At 40.5% G+C, this 17,494-nt stretch overlaps 1 protein-coding gene across 1 annotated transcript; it reads right to left on the minus strand.

Annotated features, from left to right (window-relative positions):
* Positions 1 to 1,342: 1,342 nt before the first annotated feature.
* Positions 1,343 to 17,440, minus strand: LOC139455550 (cell cycle checkpoint control protein RAD9A-like). The gene is made up of 13 exons (XM_071237100.1): positions 17,306 to 17,440; positions 15,373 to 15,443; positions 13,421 to 13,570; positions 12,220 to 12,334; positions 10,844 to 10,943; positions 10,338 to 10,444; positions 9,514 to 9,620; positions 7,494 to 7,558; positions 6,799 to 6,936; positions 5,062 to 5,172; positions 3,329 to 3,554; positions 2,846 to 2,941; positions 1,343 to 1,551 (listed from the first exon to the last, which is right to left on the minus strand). The coding sequence occupies exons 1-13, from the start codon at positions 17,337 to 17,339 to the stop codon at positions 1,447 to 1,449; spliced, it is 1,425 nt and encodes a 474-aa protein (XP_071093201.1). The 5' UTR covers positions 17,340 to 17,440; the 3' UTR covers positions 1,343 to 1,446.
* Positions 17,441 to 17,494: the final 54 nt, after the last annotated feature.

Raw genomic sequence — 17,494 nt, forward strand, 5'->3', positions numbered from 1 at the left:
TAGTGGTAGTGTCACTGGACACATCATGCAAAAATGCAATAAAAGATGGTACTTCTTATTACCCTTCCTGGCACTCGGCATTAAGGGGCTTAAAACAAGGACTGGTTGGCTTGGAGTTGGGTTTTCATGTTAAACTGCGGCATGGTACCTCATTGGGCTAGCACTATAAACTTGGCATTCGTCCAAGTTGGGTTTTCATGTTAAACTGCGGCATGGTACCTCATTGGGCTAGCACTATAATCTTGGCATTCGTCCAAGCACTTGCTGGGACAAGGCCTTTGCTTGAATCAAAAGTAAACTGTTAAAACAATAGTAACACCACACTGCAGCTGCAGGCCTTCAAGGGTGACAGAGGAATGTAGAGTACACAGACCTCGGAAGTAATGGTGTTGGATGTTTTCACTTCTGATTTGACCTCCGAAGTAGAGCTCAATATATTCACTGTACTTTACACTTGGATGCAGCAATGTAGGAAAGCCGGATGTTATTTATCAGATAATGAATGATCATGGGTACAGAATATATATGAATGGATGTTACCAACCACAACTTACCCGTGAAGATCCGGGTTAGAACTGGTCTTCAGCAACTCATACTTGTCCTAAAAGACGACTATGGATCGGGTGGTCAGGCTCACAGGCTTGGTTGATGCATGTCTTCGTATCCCAATTGCGTAGATTGATGCCCATGATGTCAATCACTGGATTGTCTGGTTCAGGCTCGATATTTACAGACAGCTGTCATAATGTGGGAATATTGCTGAGTTAAACAAGAAACACAAAACAGTAGCTGTCTGCAAGGTGATTTTCAGGAGTCATGAGGTTTTATTGTAATGAGAACCTACAACTTGCAGCGTGGTTACTTTAGAACTTCCTAATATGGTCAACTGTGATGGGCTGTCTTGCATCCTTGATTATCCAGGGTATATGTATATGTATATATTATGATAGATATTGTGGACCCATTTGATAAAATAGTTTCGTTCAAGCCAGCTCAGATGCTAAAAATAGCTGTCAAATCAAATTATTCACGAGTGAGAGAAATTTTCTTAGTGATGAAGATGGTAACATTGTTTCCAAAACAAGCTTTGATGGTAAATGGTTCCACGGTATATAGCAGAATGCAGATATGGTTCTCTGGATAATTGAGGATGGCTCTCAAGATGTTACTTTAAACCCTAGTTGCCATGTACAAAGTGATCTTAACGCTAAGGTGATCATACTCCCATACCTTAACACAGACCTACAACAGTCACAGTGCTGGTCATGTGGATCTACTCAACAGAACCAACCAAAGACATGGTCGACTGATGCAATAGTTTAATGAGCCTGTACAACATGAATCCATATATTAACAATGACTTTGTACAACTATGTACAGAGTGTAAAATTCTCAATAATTTCATGTGCTGATGACAGTCTGGGGTTAAAACTGCTGCTGGACGTCCTAATCCTCCTCGTCTGTGTCTGCCGCCAGGACACTGGTGGGCTGGGGCGGGGCTTGACTCTGTGTAGACTGGGACTGAGACAGGCCGAAGAACAGGGAGCGGAACTGTGGAAATACAGTGGAGCTTTTTGTTAAACCAGGGTGATATAACATGGTAATAATGAACATGGATATGACATGCTTATACCAATCTTACAGAAGTCTTCTCTCAGCCCTGCTGATTTCTAGTGCTGCAATATCGTATTTTTTTTTGTATATACTAATCCTATCTCACACTCACACGCTATGATTGTGGGTTTGAATCCCGGTTCGCCCCGATTATGTTTCTAGCTTTGTAAGCACCATACCCGTGCTCGTGGGTTTCACCGAAGTGGTAAACGTCTTAGACCTGCATCACTTCGGGCTTTCCTCCCACATTAAGTTGACACGCCGTGATATAACTGGAATACTGTTAAAGCGGCGTTAAACCCAACTCACACTCACATGGGTTTGCAGCAGTGCGTGACCAATAATCACAGTGACTTAGTGATGTGTTGGGGTGAGTTGTGTTTTTGAAGCTGGAAACTTTGTTCTAGGACGTTTCACACCAGGATCAAAGAACAACAAGAAATGCATAGTGTGAGATAGGAAAAGTTTTAAAATTTTGGTTTTAGATTGCTGAAGTTTTTGTTAAAGCTTTTTTATGAAAACAGTAAAAAGTTTATATGAATTGAGTACCAAACATGACCACAATGTCCAGCACTTGTTGAACTACTCAGAAATACTGAGTCTTTATATTAAATCCTAGATGAAATCGTGAATGATATCAGGGATTGCAAAATGGTGGACATGGTTTACAAAATTACGGATACAACAAACCCTTGAATTCGCGATAACCATGTTTTGCTGTATTGTTTTAAATAAGTACGGAAATAAGAAGACTTCTGGTCTTTTAATGTAATTTAACTTTTTACAACCAATCAGATTGCTGCACACTCTTCCATTGGAATCATATTGTGATACGTTGTTATATCCGATATATAGTGACATAAAGTGACTGTTTCGTGATGTGTATCAAAACTTATCTGTATAAACATAGTGATGACTTTGTGGAAGGGAAGTAACTCTGCACATACAACAAAAATATATTTTATCATAATACTAACGCAAATAGAAGTTTGTAGTTACACATTCTTGGCATTGAAACATTGATGTTTATGACAAACAGATGATTCACCATGGTCTCAACATGGCCATGTAGAAATAAAAAACTGATGTGCAAATATAAGCCAAAAAGAAAACTTAATGCACAAGTGAAATCTAATTTATCAGGCACTATTTAAGTTCTAAATATTCTTTCTATTTTACGTCTTAAAAAACGATCGAAAGCCGTTCCAGGAACCCCTCCCCCCCCATCTACCTTCTTGCTGGGGGGAGTGCCTGGGACCAGCTCCTCCTCCTCCTCGTCTTCTCCCACATCTTGTAGTACCGACTCCTCTGCTGGAACCCTTGTGTCCTGAAACAACATGTTCTTACTCAGTTTTGGTTTGGTTTGTTGTTTAACGCCGCACTCAGCAATATTCCAGCTATATGATGGCGGTCTGTAAATAATCGAATCTGGACCAGACAATCCAGCAATTTACATCATGAGCATCGATCCACGCTATTGGGATACGATGACATGCACCAACCAAGTCAGTGAGCCTGAACACCCGATCCCGTTAGTCGCCTTTTACGACAAGCATAGTCACCTTTTACGGCAAGCATGGGTTGCTGAACACTGTGATATAACTGGAATACTGTTCAAAGCAGCATTAAACCCAATTCACTCACTCACTCTCTGTGTGTCACTATTGACTCCCTATCACAAAAGATTCGAGGACACTGCAGACAAACAACTCACTGTAGGTCTATCACTCTGCACTGTGATTACAGGACTGGGGTCGCTCACGGTTGACCCTGAAGGTTTAGGTGACCTTGACCCCTGCAGTCGACCACCTTCATCTGTGACAGGCTGTTCTGTTTCCATGGCATCACCATGATGGATAGTTGCTTCATTAATTTCTACCTCCGCCTCCACTGTGTTATCCAGATCTGCTGCAACTCCTCGGTCTGAGCTGGTGTTGGGTCTGCATGATGTAATGCATATAATGGTATTAGTCTCAAGCATGATGTTTTTTCCCCCAACGGAAAGACATTATTGTGAAGCATGTAACACCGGAATACATGTCAACAAATCCATACTGAAGTGCGCAAATTAATCATGTAATGTCATGGTTATATTCTTTATATATCTGTTTGTAACATATTTCATAAATTTTGTTCAAAATTCCTTTTAATATTGTTATAAATTAATTTCTACAAAATCGTGTGTGAAACGATCGGAAGATCGCACAACTCATTGTTATTAACCGCAACCACGGTCAGATTACCACTATTGATGCCTTGAAACAAACTTTAGTTGACATAGAATGGATACATGTATCATAAATGCCATACCGTGACCTGTTGCTTGTCAGTGTTCCAGATGATTGTATTAGGTGATGTCTTAATATCAGTAGGGATTCCAGGTTAGAATACCGTATTCGGTGTAATAAGTGCTCAGGGCGTTGTCAAAATTAGAAATAGGGGGCGCTTATTAGAATATTATTTTGGTGAAAAAAAAGGTAAATTTCGTGGGTTATGCTGACAGCCTGAAATGTTTATGTACGACAGATATATTTTTCTACAATTTAATTGCCCATAATTAAGGGTACATATAACATGCGAGTGCGTATTGTACGCAACTAAATAAGTCTTGTGAACATTGATCAATCGGATCGATCGGGGTGCTAATTGGGATTGTTCACTTGCCATTATATTAGCAAATACCGCCGTGGGCACTTATTGGAGCGGGGCGCTTATTACGTCGAATACAGTAATGGTATATCGCCAGGCTACAAGGTATATCCTTGCTTACCTAGTCACTTCTTAGGCCTCTTTTTAAAAAACTAATTTGATTACAATCTTTTGGAACAAATTTATATCGTCATCATTGAAATAAACATACAGTAATAAAATTTCAAAAGTTTTTTAATAATTGATCTTATAAAAGTGGTTTGGATGATATAAAGGGAACAGGAAATAAAATAATGAGTTTTATAATGTTATAAAAGTGACCTATGACCTATGTTCACTTTTTTTCCATTTCGTTTTTAGGAAGAGAACAAGAGTCCTCAAATAGTAAATATGGGTTCACAGGATCACTAAACCAGATAACATAAAAACATATACATAACATAAAAACATATACAGTAAATTACATTTATAACCATGATAACAAACTCAAAGGGAACAGTAATTTTAGTTCGTTATAACCGTAGTTCGTCATAAGCATATATACAGCAAATATACAGCTAATGGACAGGATCAAAACACATTTCGTTATATCCGTCAGTTCGTCATGTGTATTCTGCACATGGAAATATCAGATAAATGGCAAGAATTGTGAAAGCTTGCTATTTCTGTACACTATGCAAAACCTAGGGGTCAAAAAGGGCCTTCTCATACCTTGTCCTTTAAATTCCTAACTTCAGAATTCCATATGTATCAACGTCGCCGCAACTATCGACTCGATGACTTGACAACACAACTTACCTGTGATGTGACATGCCATTGGTTAGCCTGGACACAGAGGCGGTACTCTGTGTCAGCCTGCTCCGACCTCCTTTATGGGTTTGACTCTGACTTGCATATGACCTCTTGCTACTAAAAAAAAAAAAATCTTTGTTCAAATTTCCTGCTACCCAGGTCATCACATCAAAATGACAAATGTTTGACACTTTTCAAAATTATATATTGTGGACTCAGTGGACTTTTATTTCAGATAGTGAGTGAGATTGTTTTAGCATGGTGGGGGACACCAGAAATGGTCTTCACACATTGTGTAAGCTTCTGCTGCATGTAAATCAGTCATACAAGTTGTTTGTTTGTTTGCCACTCTCAGCAATATTCCAGCTATATGACGGTGGTCTATGAAAAATCATGTCTAGACTAGACAATCCAGTGATTGATGTGACGGGCATCGATCCACGCAATGGGGATCGATGACATGCATCAACCAAGTCAGCGAGCCTGACCACCCGATCCCATTACTCGCCTCTTATGACAAGCATGGGTTGACAAAGTTTTTAAAAATACGAGTAGTTTGCTACCCAACAACCAACTCCTGGCAGACAAAATAACACCACTGTAGATGAGTCCACACCAAATGTATTAGTCCAAGGGACATAACCCTTCTAAAGGCTCCGTGCTGAATTGTCAATTTCACCATTAACATGATTAATTAAACCAAATCTTAATTTCGGTTTTTTGTATTTGTATGTAAAAACATCCCTGCTATGTTTATGATATCCCACAATACCAGCACGGTCTGAGTGTTCCCGTATACCGGTAATTACCAGTTTTTTACCGGTAAAATTAGGCTTGGACCGGTAATTCATGTGCCTGCCAGTCCCTGTGGACTGGCAAATAAGGTACTTTTAAATCTTGTTGAACAAAACATCGGTGATATTCATATGAGTACATTTTTCGAACAAAGTCAGCTTTTCTGTTACCATCAGGGTTTCCCCTTGTCTATTTCTAGGTTAAATATCCAGTTGTAGCGGCTTTTTCTCGAAATATTAAAAAATAAAGAGAAAATTGTGACTGAAGTTTGTGTGAATGACGTACAGATCTAACAAAGTTACTTCAGAGATGCCATCTTTGCACTGAGCATGAAGTTAAATGAATTAAAACCAAATAATTTTTATACGTGTTTTTTATTTGTTGAAAGTTGGGACTTGCAAAAATTAGGGGTACTGGTAATTTTTAGAGTTGCCAGTCCACAAGGACTGGCAGTTTCAAAAGCCAGTGGTAACACTGGGTCTGGTTCCAACTTTTCAGTACTCAATATAGCACTATCTGTCACCCATCTCCTGCAGCCTTGTCATTACCAAGGATACAAATTAGCATTAGCCTGATCAGTTATATCATATTTAAGACACCTTGAGTGCTAGTACAATTTCCAACTTTCTCGGATGTGTTCTATTGAAATATCACACCTGGAAGCTGCCAATATTGCTGGTTCACTGAAACGATTTCAACAATTGTCAACCCTCTTGTTTGCGTAGTAGTCTATCCAGAGTTATCTCCCCTTCTACAGGTATCAACTGCTGTCATTGAAAATATTTTCAGTCAGTGAATGTCATTCATACTCTGTATTGTTGACAGCATGCAATATGTCAAAAGTTGGGATTTAACATCAAACAATGTTGATGTTATGACAATATTATTAACTAGGTTTGAACTTTGGAATATTTTGAAGGAGTGAGTGAATCCCTGTGTTTCTCAGACCTGTTGTTGTGTCTTGTCTGTTTCTTTCCCCGGACTTGAGACGGCTGCTGTGATGCTCCGATTTCTGATTCCGCAAGCGTCGCCAGAACAAAGCTGGCCTCGAATGTCTGATCACTGTCTATAGTGAACACTACTGGTCTGTGAAGAAACATGGAGAAGTGAGTGAGTGAGTGAGTGAGTGAGTGAGTGGGTAGGTGAGAATGAATGAACGTCAGATCACTGTCTACTGTGAACACTACTGGTCTGTGAAGAAACATGGAGAACTAGGTGAATGAGTGAGTGAGTAGGTAGGTAGGGTAGGGTAGGGTAGGGTAGGGTAGGGTAGGGTAGGGTAGGGTAGACCTCTAAAACACTGACACCAACCAATTAAAGCCTCTGTAAGCAGCAGTTTGAATAGATATGCTTGGCTTGCAGAAACTTAAAAGCCTTGACGCTGACTGGCTGATTAGAAAGGTCACCAGATGTGACCTCGTAAGTTGTCAGATCTTCAAGCAGAAAGGTATCATAACAGAACAAGTATTTCATGTTACTGTGACTGAAGTGTCCTATGAAATATTTCATAACTTCAAAAGAGGCATCCATATTTGTACTTTTTACAGATATATTTCAAAACCAGGATGCATAGTAAACTGTACCCACACCATATATATTACAATGTTCAAGTTCTTTATGACGATGGACATGTATGTTCCTACCTCCCTGGCGTCTCAAAATGGATGTTCAAAGGTAAGTTGGTCACCTCTGTAAAAGCCAGAATAGCCTGGGGAAGAAAGAGGGATGAAAATTCACATTAGAATCCTGCAAACTCAAGAAACAAGAAAATAATTTAGTTTGTTTGTTTGTAGTTTAACGCCGCACTCAGCAATATATTCCAACTATATGACAGCAGGCATTAAATAATCGAGTCTGGACCAGCCAATCCAGTGATTGACATCATGAGCATCAATCCACGCAATTGGGATCGATGACATGCATCAACCAAATCAGTGAGCCTGACCACCCGATCCTGTTAGTAGCCTCTTACAACAAGCATAATCGCCTTTTACGGCAAGCATAGGTTGCTGAAGATGTCTTCTAACCTGGATCACAAGTCTATGAGGCAAGAGATGATTGTTAATATTTAGGTCTGTCTTCATATCCTTCGATGGCTTTATCAATTATCAGTTAAGTATTTATTTCACCTGTCTTGTCTTCTCCTGACGGGTTTCAGGTTCAGAATACTTCCCATGCTTGTGGTAAGATCCCAAAAATGTCAGATATTAACAGTCTGTGAGGTGAAGTGAAATGGGGTTTAACGTTACGTTCAAGATTATTGCACTTATACAGCAACGTGCATGCACATGTATGTGCATGGCTGCTTGTACTTGGCTGGAATACTGCCCGCTTTATAGTGCTAGATGTCGCTGCTTAACATGGGTACTCCACTCCGACACAGTATACAGACTCAGCAATAGAAACTAACAGTTTTAGGCCACTAGTCCTTATACAGTAAACTATGGTTAAAACGAACTCAAAGGGACTACTAATTTTAGTTTGTTGTAACAGTAATTCGTTATAAGCATATATGCAGCATAACTACAGCATATAGTCGGGACTAAAAAGTTAGTTCGTTATATCCGTTAGTTCGTTATAAGTGTGTTCGTTATAACCGTAGTTTACTGTAATGCTATCACATAGCAAAACTCTTAAAGAGTGAAAATTTGTACGAGTCCTTAAAGGGGAAGTGTACACGCAAAAATCACTTTCTTTCTTTTTCTAAACAAAACGCAATTTTAGAATTAGTTAGTATCTGTGTTTGAAAATATACACTCATTTTTTTTCACAGTGAAAGTAGGAAGCTCACAATAGTGTGAAAGTGATATGCCGTTATGAGGCCTTCGTTTTACGAGCGAAATAGGCCTGAGTTATCCCCCTTAGATTATGACGTAATTGGTGCCAATTCAACTGGGTCCCTGTCTATTCTCAACGCAAAAGATATCAAGGACCAGTTTGCGGTAAAACAACATGGTCTGCGACACACTGCGGCGCAGTGGTGACTCAGCATAACACAATTCTGGCTGGCATCTCAGATGCTAGAATCACAAAACTGTACCTACACCACGTGAAGCGGCTCTAACAAAGCATAATGACGTCATAATGTTTATCAATTGGCACCAATGACGTCATATTGCAAGGGGCATAAGCCATGGTGTTTTTGTTATGGAAATAGAACACTTGGTAAATGTGAAAAATATAAATCGTTTTAGTGCAATAAATATGTTAATTAAATATGATGTTTTTTATATTTTTGTCTATGACACTTCTATGTTAACACTTTTAATGTGGAAAAAGTACAAGAAAAAATGGTTCATTTCCGTGTGAACTTGCCCTTTAAGATACCAAGTGCCAGTTTCTAACGTTGGGACTCCAGATGACCAGTCCTTTTTATCATCCCCTTAATGTGGAGCGCAGGCAGGGTAACACATGTAATAAGCACCACCTATAACATCTTTTAGTAACACGCCAAGGGATGGACCAACTGATCAGCTGTTCTCTGGGCAGATGCTCTTTTCACTAGACCACAGAGGCGGTTTACAGTGTGTGACCTTCCTGTCCTGACTATGTCATCATGGATCATTGCTATGACACAGTGGTGGGCCAGACTTGATTATTGACAGGTGGCTGGAGTAGTGCTGACTGAGACTATTGCTGGACACTTCACTTCACCCCACTCACCCGGAGTTCCTTCAGGCAGAATGTGATCTCCGTGTCAACCCCGACCTGACAGTTGTCAAATTCCTCTGGAGTCAAGGTCAGCTCTGTGTGTACGACCTTGGCCTGGTCTGAGGAGAGATGTAACAGTAAAAGAGAGGTGGAGTGTGTCTCTATTCACCTAGTAATGTCATGCTGATAAACTGATAAAAACATAAATTAAAACTTATTTTGACACTAACTAGAAAAGCAAGTCGTGTGTCAATAAAGATTTTACCATTGTATAGACAAGATGGAAAACATACAACTCGACGATAATTAATTTATTGTAACCACTCTATTCATTACCATGATTACAATTTCAAGTGAATTTTTATAAAGAAATTTAATAATAAAGACTTTCCGGACAATGAAAACTAAAAACAAGAGTCACACTTGTTCTCCATTTGGGTTCATTGCCATTGGATACCTTCAGTTCAGTGAAGAAAAACATCATGCTGTTCAGCATTTTAAAATACCCTAAGTCATCAAAAGACACTAGTTCACAACTAGACTGATCTGTATAACATGTTTCATCAAGTAATATTCAATGGTTTGGAATGAGCACTGCCCTCATTTTCTTGAAAAATAAATAAATAAAATGATAAAATTCCCAAATCATCAAAAGGCACCAGTCTTGCCAGTTCATCACCAAACTGATCTGTATAGTAAGCTTCATCCCTTGTTTCAACAAGAAGTGTTCAAAGGTTCAAACGGAATACAGATGGTGAACATCCCCCTGTTTTTTCAAGCAGGGGCAGAACAATGTTCAGCAGTTTCACAACATTCAGATTTGAACTGTAACATACCTTGCTCATCATCGGTATAGTTCTTCAGAGCTACTTTGTTAGGATTCACAATCAGAGTTATCTCCTCCTGGTTGTGTTGAAAATTCACAACTACATCACAAAGAAGTCTGAAAGGTAACATGTGGATTTTATTATAAAGCCATTTACGACACGTCTAATGTTACAATTATTCCAAAAAGATTACCGGATTACAGTTATAATAAAGGATTCATGGACTTTTCAATGGAGTAGAATAAGTCTTCAGCAACCCATGCTTGCCTTAAAAGGCGACTATGCTTGTCATTAGAGGCGAATAACGGGATCAGGTGGTCAGGATCGCGGACTTGGTTGATGCATGTCATCGATCCCAATTGTGTGGATCGATGCTCGTCACATCAATCACTGGATTGTCTGGTCCAGACTTGATTATTTACAGATCACTATCATATAGCTGGAATATTGCTGAGTGCCGTGTTAAACAACAAACAAATGATTACATTTGATGATTGGATGTGAAAGTTGCTTACTTTGAGGGAGCTGTAAGCCTGTTTGGACAGAGGTCTTTAGAGAACACAGCCTGCAGTTGCTCACATTCTATGAAAGCTAAATTGTGAGTCTTCACAATACCTGAAATGAAATTACACGAGATAAGTATCAACAGCATTTCTTTACATTTCTACAACTAGCTTTACAATGTTTCTTAATTGATAGGGGCGGTTGGGTAGCCTAGTGGTTAAAGCGTTCGCTCGTCATGCCGAAGACCTTGGTTTGATTCCCGACATGGGTACAACGTGTGAGGCCCATTTCTGGTGTCCCCCGCCATGATGTTGCTGGAATATTGCTAAAAACGGCGTAAAACCATACTCACTCACTCTTAACTGATGTTATGAAACACAGATAGAGGTAGACAAACAATACTGTTTTTTGCAATATTTTTGGACAAAGTTGATTTTTTAATGTAGATAAGTATATCTTAAATAATTGTTATTAGTTTGAAATTGATATTGAGCCAGTCCCTAGAAACAACTGACCAATAAAATGCTTGGTCCCACAAGAGTGAGTGAGTGAGTATGGTTTTACGCCACTTTTAGCAATATTCCAGCAAAATCACGGAGGGGGACAGCAGAAATGGGCTTCACACAGTGTACTCATGTCAGGAATCGAACCCGGGTCTTCGGTGTGACAAGCGAACGCGTTAACCACTAGGCTACTCGACCGCCCCTGGTCCCACATGAAATGTTTCTGGTCTTGGACCTGCCGATTTTTCTACCCCTGTTGTCATGACTGTGCATGCCCTTGACTTAGACCCACCATGTCATCAGATCAACTAAGACCCACCGTGTCAACAGTTCAACTAAGACCCACCATGTCAACAGTTCAACTAAGACCCACCTTGTGAACAGATCAACTAAGACCCACCGTTTCAACAGATCAACTAAGACCCACCATGTCAACAGATCAACTAAGACCCACCATGTCAACAGATCAACTAAGACCCACCGTGTCAACAGATCAACTAAGACCCACCATGTCAACAGATCAACTAAGTCCCACCGTGTCAACAGATCAACTAAGACCCACCATGTCAACAGATCAACTAAGACCCACCGTGTCAACAGATCAGCTAAGACCCACCGTGTCAACAGTTCAACTAAGACCCACCGTGTCAACAGATCAACTAAGACCCACCGTGTCAACAGTTCAACTAAGACCCACCGTGTCAACAGATCAACTAAGACCCACCTTGTCAACAGTTCAACTAAGACCCACCGTCAACAGATCAACTAAGACCCCTCATGTCAACAGTTCAACTAAGACCCACCATGTCAACAGATCAACTAAGACCCACCATGTCAACAGATCAACTAAGACCCACCGTGTCAACAGATCAACTAAGACCCACCGTGCCGACAGTGCAGCTGAAAGACCAGGCGTGACTCCTCGCTGTCCAGATGGATCTTACACCTCTCAACAGTCTTCTCTATCGTGTACAGGGAGCGGAACACTGTTAGAATGGACTGGAACAACAGGAAGATAACAATGATCTAAATACATTGAAATGCCATGGAAATAACCAGGAATTAACATTTGATGCCAAAGGCAGTTTGCTAGAGGTAATTTCCATTTTGGGGCACAATTCTACCATGATTGGCGGTAAGATCAAAGGCGACTCCATCATCTTGTAGACAACAGATACTGCCCTACTTTGTTGCATGAACCAAACCCGCCTCAGTAAGAGCATGCTCAGTGGCAGAGTTAGCGCAACAGTACAAAGTCCTTCTACCGCGGGTCTGTTGGATACATAAATTATCAAGTTTTATGGTGAGGTGAGGTGAGGTGAGGTGAGGTGAGGTGAGGTGAGGTGAAATGGGGTTTAACGTCGCTTCCAAGATTATTGCACTTATATAGCAAGATGCATGCACGTGTGTGTGTGTGTGTGTGTGTGTGTGTGTGTGTGTGTGTGTCTGCTTGTACTAGTGCGGACTGATGTCGATTTATAGTGCTAGCTCACTGAGATACCATGCCACAGTTTAACATGAATACCCCACTCAGACACAGTATACTGACTCCGAGCTGACCAGTCCTTGTATTACCCCATTAATGCCGAGCGCCAGACAGGGTAACAACAAGTACCATCTTTTAACGTCTTTTGGTATGAAGCGGTCGGGGATCGAACCCCGGACCTTCCGCTCACTGGGCGGACGCTCTACCACTAGACCACGGAGGCGGTCTTATGTTTTATGACATTCTACAAGGCCAGAGCTGTTCAACCCTAGTGACGTACATAGCACTGTTTCTACTAGTATCAGTAGATCAATGTACTATACACCTTTTGGGGGGCAATATGCGTTACCACTGGCTGTTACATTCCTTGAATCATTGAACATACCCATTTGTGGATACGTAAAAGTTAGAACATCTAAAAATATATATCCACATTTTCTAAAAAAGCAATTTTAAGACAAAACACATGAAGCAGGCAAGAACAGAATGGATCCATTGGCACTAGTATGTAAGGAATTTTGAAAACCTGCTAGGTTAATAAGACTATATGTTAGACCTACGTACAATCTGACGTGTAATCTGTTAAAATTCGTACACACCTTCATGCCCAGCTTACAGCGGAACCCCTCCTCATCGCTGTCCTCCGAGCTGGTGAGGCCAGAGCCGTCATCGTAATGCTGGAAGAAGCTGGGTGAAAACAGGAAACAAGCATACGCTGACCGGGACGAGTTGACCGTGCGGAGAGCCAGCTGAAACAGAACGCTGAATGAGCCTGTGATGTTTCCACATGCTGTAGGAGGGAACAAATAACAATTGTCACAGTGGCTGTGAGATTTAACTGGAAAAGCTGTTGTTGATTAGTTCAAGAATTTCTTTAAAAACTATTCATCATGTCCATTGCCATATTTGTATAGAAATGAAGATTAAACATATACATTAGTCTGCAAGTTTAGCCACTAGTCTGCTGCCCTTGTCGTGTAAAATTTAGTTTGATCTGTGTGCACTGCTGAAAATAGTCCCTATAACATTGCATAATGACCCAAGTGAGTGAGTGAGTGAGTGAGTGAGTGAGTGAGTATGGTTTTACGCTGCTTATAGGAATATTCCAGCAATATCACAGTGGAGGGACACAAGGAATGGGCTTCACACATTGAACCCAGGTCTTTGGCGTGACAAGAGAACGCTTTAACCATTAACTACCCCACTGCCTCCATAATGACACGAAGTTCTACTGAAAATGATGCTTGGGCCATGTTTGGGTTAGTAGTCTCAAATGTTTTGGGTACACACTGCACACAGCATACAGAATAGGGTTTTGAACTTCTTACTTTTTCGTTAAAATGTAGTATAAAAAATTAGCATGATTAACAAAATGATTAGCGCAACATTCAGAACAAATAATCTGATTAATATAATGACCATGTGGAAGACAGGAGTAAGTCAAAATATGGTACAAGTGGGTACAGTTGATGGACTTGTATTTGGGTAAGGTGCAACATCTTGCCTGCGGTTCCCTAGCTTCGTGATATGTTCCTGTCCTATAGGACATCACCCGAAAAATAAGGAAATCTAACTTGGAGACAACAGCATTGTTTATGTAAGCATGCATACATGTATAAAACAAAGTCGTCTAAAATTGATCAAATATAGATCTCAATTTTCTGTAATCATGAGTGAGTATGGTTTTACGCCACTTTTAGCAATATTCCAGCAATATCACGGCAGGGGACACCAGAAATGGGCTTCACACATAGTACCCACGTCGGGAATCGAACCCGGGTCTCTGGCGTGATGAGCAAACACTTTAACCACTAGGCTACCCCGCTGCCCCCTGTAATCATGAGGATGACATGCAGTTGACCAAGTCACAGAGCCTGACCACCCTATCCTCCTATGGCCAGCATCTAAAGTTGCTGGGGACCAATTCTAACACAGAATCCCTGAAAAAATTCATGAACGACTAGCAAGCTGACCATGTTGACAAATGTCTACATTCCCCTTAGGGCTGGGACAGGTAACTCGGGTACTCGGGTACTCGGGTTGGGTGGGTCCTGAGTAGGACTCGGGTACCCAAAGTACTACCCGGACCTGTGGTTAGTCACATGACATATTGTTGAATGACAAAAACTCACTATTGCTCAGTGGTTACACTACAAGTCGCTAATGTTCCTGTTTCTTTATGATGATGTACACATTCCTTTTGACTTGTATATGTTTGAGTAAAGATAAAGCTTCAGTCAACTTCAGTGTAAGCATGATTCAATCGTTTCATAAGAGACCATATATCTATTATATGGTCTCTGGTTTCATACATGTATCTAAACAGTTTTTGCCAGGGCTACAGTTAAACTATTCTCAATTAGACATTGTGTTCCCAACTCTTGAGACCTACGGTGGGTACCCGGGTAGGGTCGGGTAATAGCGGGTTGGGTACCCGGGTAATAAATTTGGACTCGTCCCAGCCCTACTCCCCCTACAGGTTATTTCTTACTGGATCATTGTGAAAGCTAATGTAATAACACATCACTTTGATTTGATTTATAAAACCTACTCCATCTTCCTGGGGTTCAATATAGAGTTCATCTCCAATCTTGGACAAGGAGTGGATAGCTCTTCCAAACACTGTAAACAAAGAGAAAACAATATAGGTTGAGAATGTGATTAATTAACAGCTTTGAGTATCAATAATTATGTGATATACTGAATATATATAAACCCACTCTACTAGTAACGTACCATGTCTACAAAAGAATATTTTAGTGTTGTAATGTACATGCTGTAGGTGGCCAGGATCTACAGTGTAGCTAATCCAGTGACCGATCAAGCCGATATTACACATGTACAGGGACAAGGCAATATAATATGCAGTTGTAATGTTGCTAGTTTTCCCCCTTTCCTTTAACTGAGATTGATAACACCCTGACTACCTTAACATTACAGTGTGAATTATACTGTGCAAGTGTTCATATGTTCATCATTTTCAATACTTGTCAGATTTAGTAGGTCTTTTTATACAAAGAACATTATCACAAGTAGGGCTGGGACAGGTAACTCGGGTTGGGTGGGTCCTGAGTAGAACCTGGGTACCCACAGTGCTACCTGGACCTGTGGTTAGTCACATGATATAATGTTTAATGACAAAAACTCACTATTGCTCAGTGGTTACACTACAAGTCGCTAATGTTCCCATTTCTTTATGATGATGCACACATTCCTTTTGACTTGTATATGTCTGAGTAAAGATAAAGCTTCAGTCAACTTCAGTGTATGCATGATTTGATCGTTTCATAAGAGACTATTCCCAATTAGACATTGTGTTGCCAACTCTTAATACATACAGTGGGTACCCGGGTAGGGTCGGGTAATCGGGGGTTGGGTACTGGGGTAGTAAATTTGGACTCATCCCATCCCTAATCACAAGGTAGCCTTATAAAATATGATTCAAGGCATGCCCTTCAGGGAGCAGGAACTTACTTTAACCATGCCATTGAAACTAGAGCTGGGACGGGCAATTCGGGTACCCGTGTCGGATGGGTACCGAGTAGGAACCGGGTACCCACATGACTACCCGGACCCGTGGTAAGTCACGTGATATATTGTTTCATGACAAAAAAATCACTGTATAACTACATGGTTACACGACAATTTTAAGTCTCTAATGTTTGCATTTCTTCATGACTATGAACACGTTCCTCCTGACTTATGTGTGTTTGAACAAAGCTAAAACTTCAGCAAACTTCAGTGTATGCATGACCACATCGTTTTATACGTGTATCTAATTTATTTTGCCAGGGCTACTGTCAAAATATTCCCAATTAGACATTTTGTACCTATCTCTTGACACCAACAGCGGTTACCCGGGTAGGGTCGGGTAATAGGGGTGTGGGTACCCGGGTAGTAAATTTGGTCTCATCTCAGCCCTAATTGAAACCTTGTATATTATGGGCAGTGTACAAGGCACACACCAACAAAGTCACAGACTTTGACAACCCCTACTTATTTATTTGCCTTCTACGACTTGGAGTCTTTACAGGGTCTAAGAGTGAACAGTGACTATATGAGTGTGGAATGGGAGCAATGAACACAGACTAGAGGGGGAGGCTAGTTATTATCTGTGTTCCTTTAACTCTAAGGGACAATGCAGAGGTAGAAACTAACATTTTTAGTCCACGAGTCCTTATAATGGTAAGACATAGCAAAACCCTTGAAATAGTACTAGTCCTAGAATACCTTAACTATTGGGCAGTTTGGCAAGGACTATAGGATTAGGCTAGTGCCAATTTCTAACGCTGTCATGGTATTCGACATTTGTCTGGTCTTCCTCGTTGTATCTCTGATGTAATATGTCGGCCCCAATATATTACACTCTACTAATATCTGACTCGCGTGAGAAGAATTGTCCCAGCTGGTCTATTGCTACATCAAACGTTAGGCTTGCGAGTTAGTGTACGAATGAAAACTCTCAAGAGACGATAAGATAATACCTTTTAAGTTTAGTCCAGGTATCACACATTTCATTGTAGCCTTTTCTGAAAGTTTCGTTAATATCAAAATGAAACTGAATCAGTTAAGTATTTTATTATTTTGCAAATTCCCGCAAAATTCATTTTGTCCGCCATGTTGACCATATGGACAGCGTTTGTAACTGGTCATTTCATTGGCCAGAATTGTTC

This window comes from Haliotis cracherodii, unplaced genomic scaffold (genome assembly GCF_022045235.1).
Source record: "Haliotis cracherodii isolate W230 unplaced genomic scaffold, xgHalCrac1.p SCAF_11, whole genome shotgun sequence".
Lineage (NCBI taxonomy): Eukaryota > Metazoa > Mollusca > Gastropoda > Lepetellida > Haliotidae > Haliotis > Haliotis cracherodii.

Coding starts and splice junctions, on each gene's coding strand:
- LOC139455550 (XM_071237100.1), bottom strand. CDS start 17,339: ATGAAATGTGTGATACCTGGACTAAACTTAAAAG. Junction 12,335..13,420: donor GCTGTAAGCTGGGCATGAAG/GTGTGTACGAAT, acceptor CTGTTGTTCCAG/TCCATTCTAACAGTGTTCCG. Junction 6,937..7,493: donor CATTTTGAGACGCCAGGGAG/GTAGGAACATAC, acceptor GTTTCTTCACAG/ACCAGTAGTGTTCACTATAG.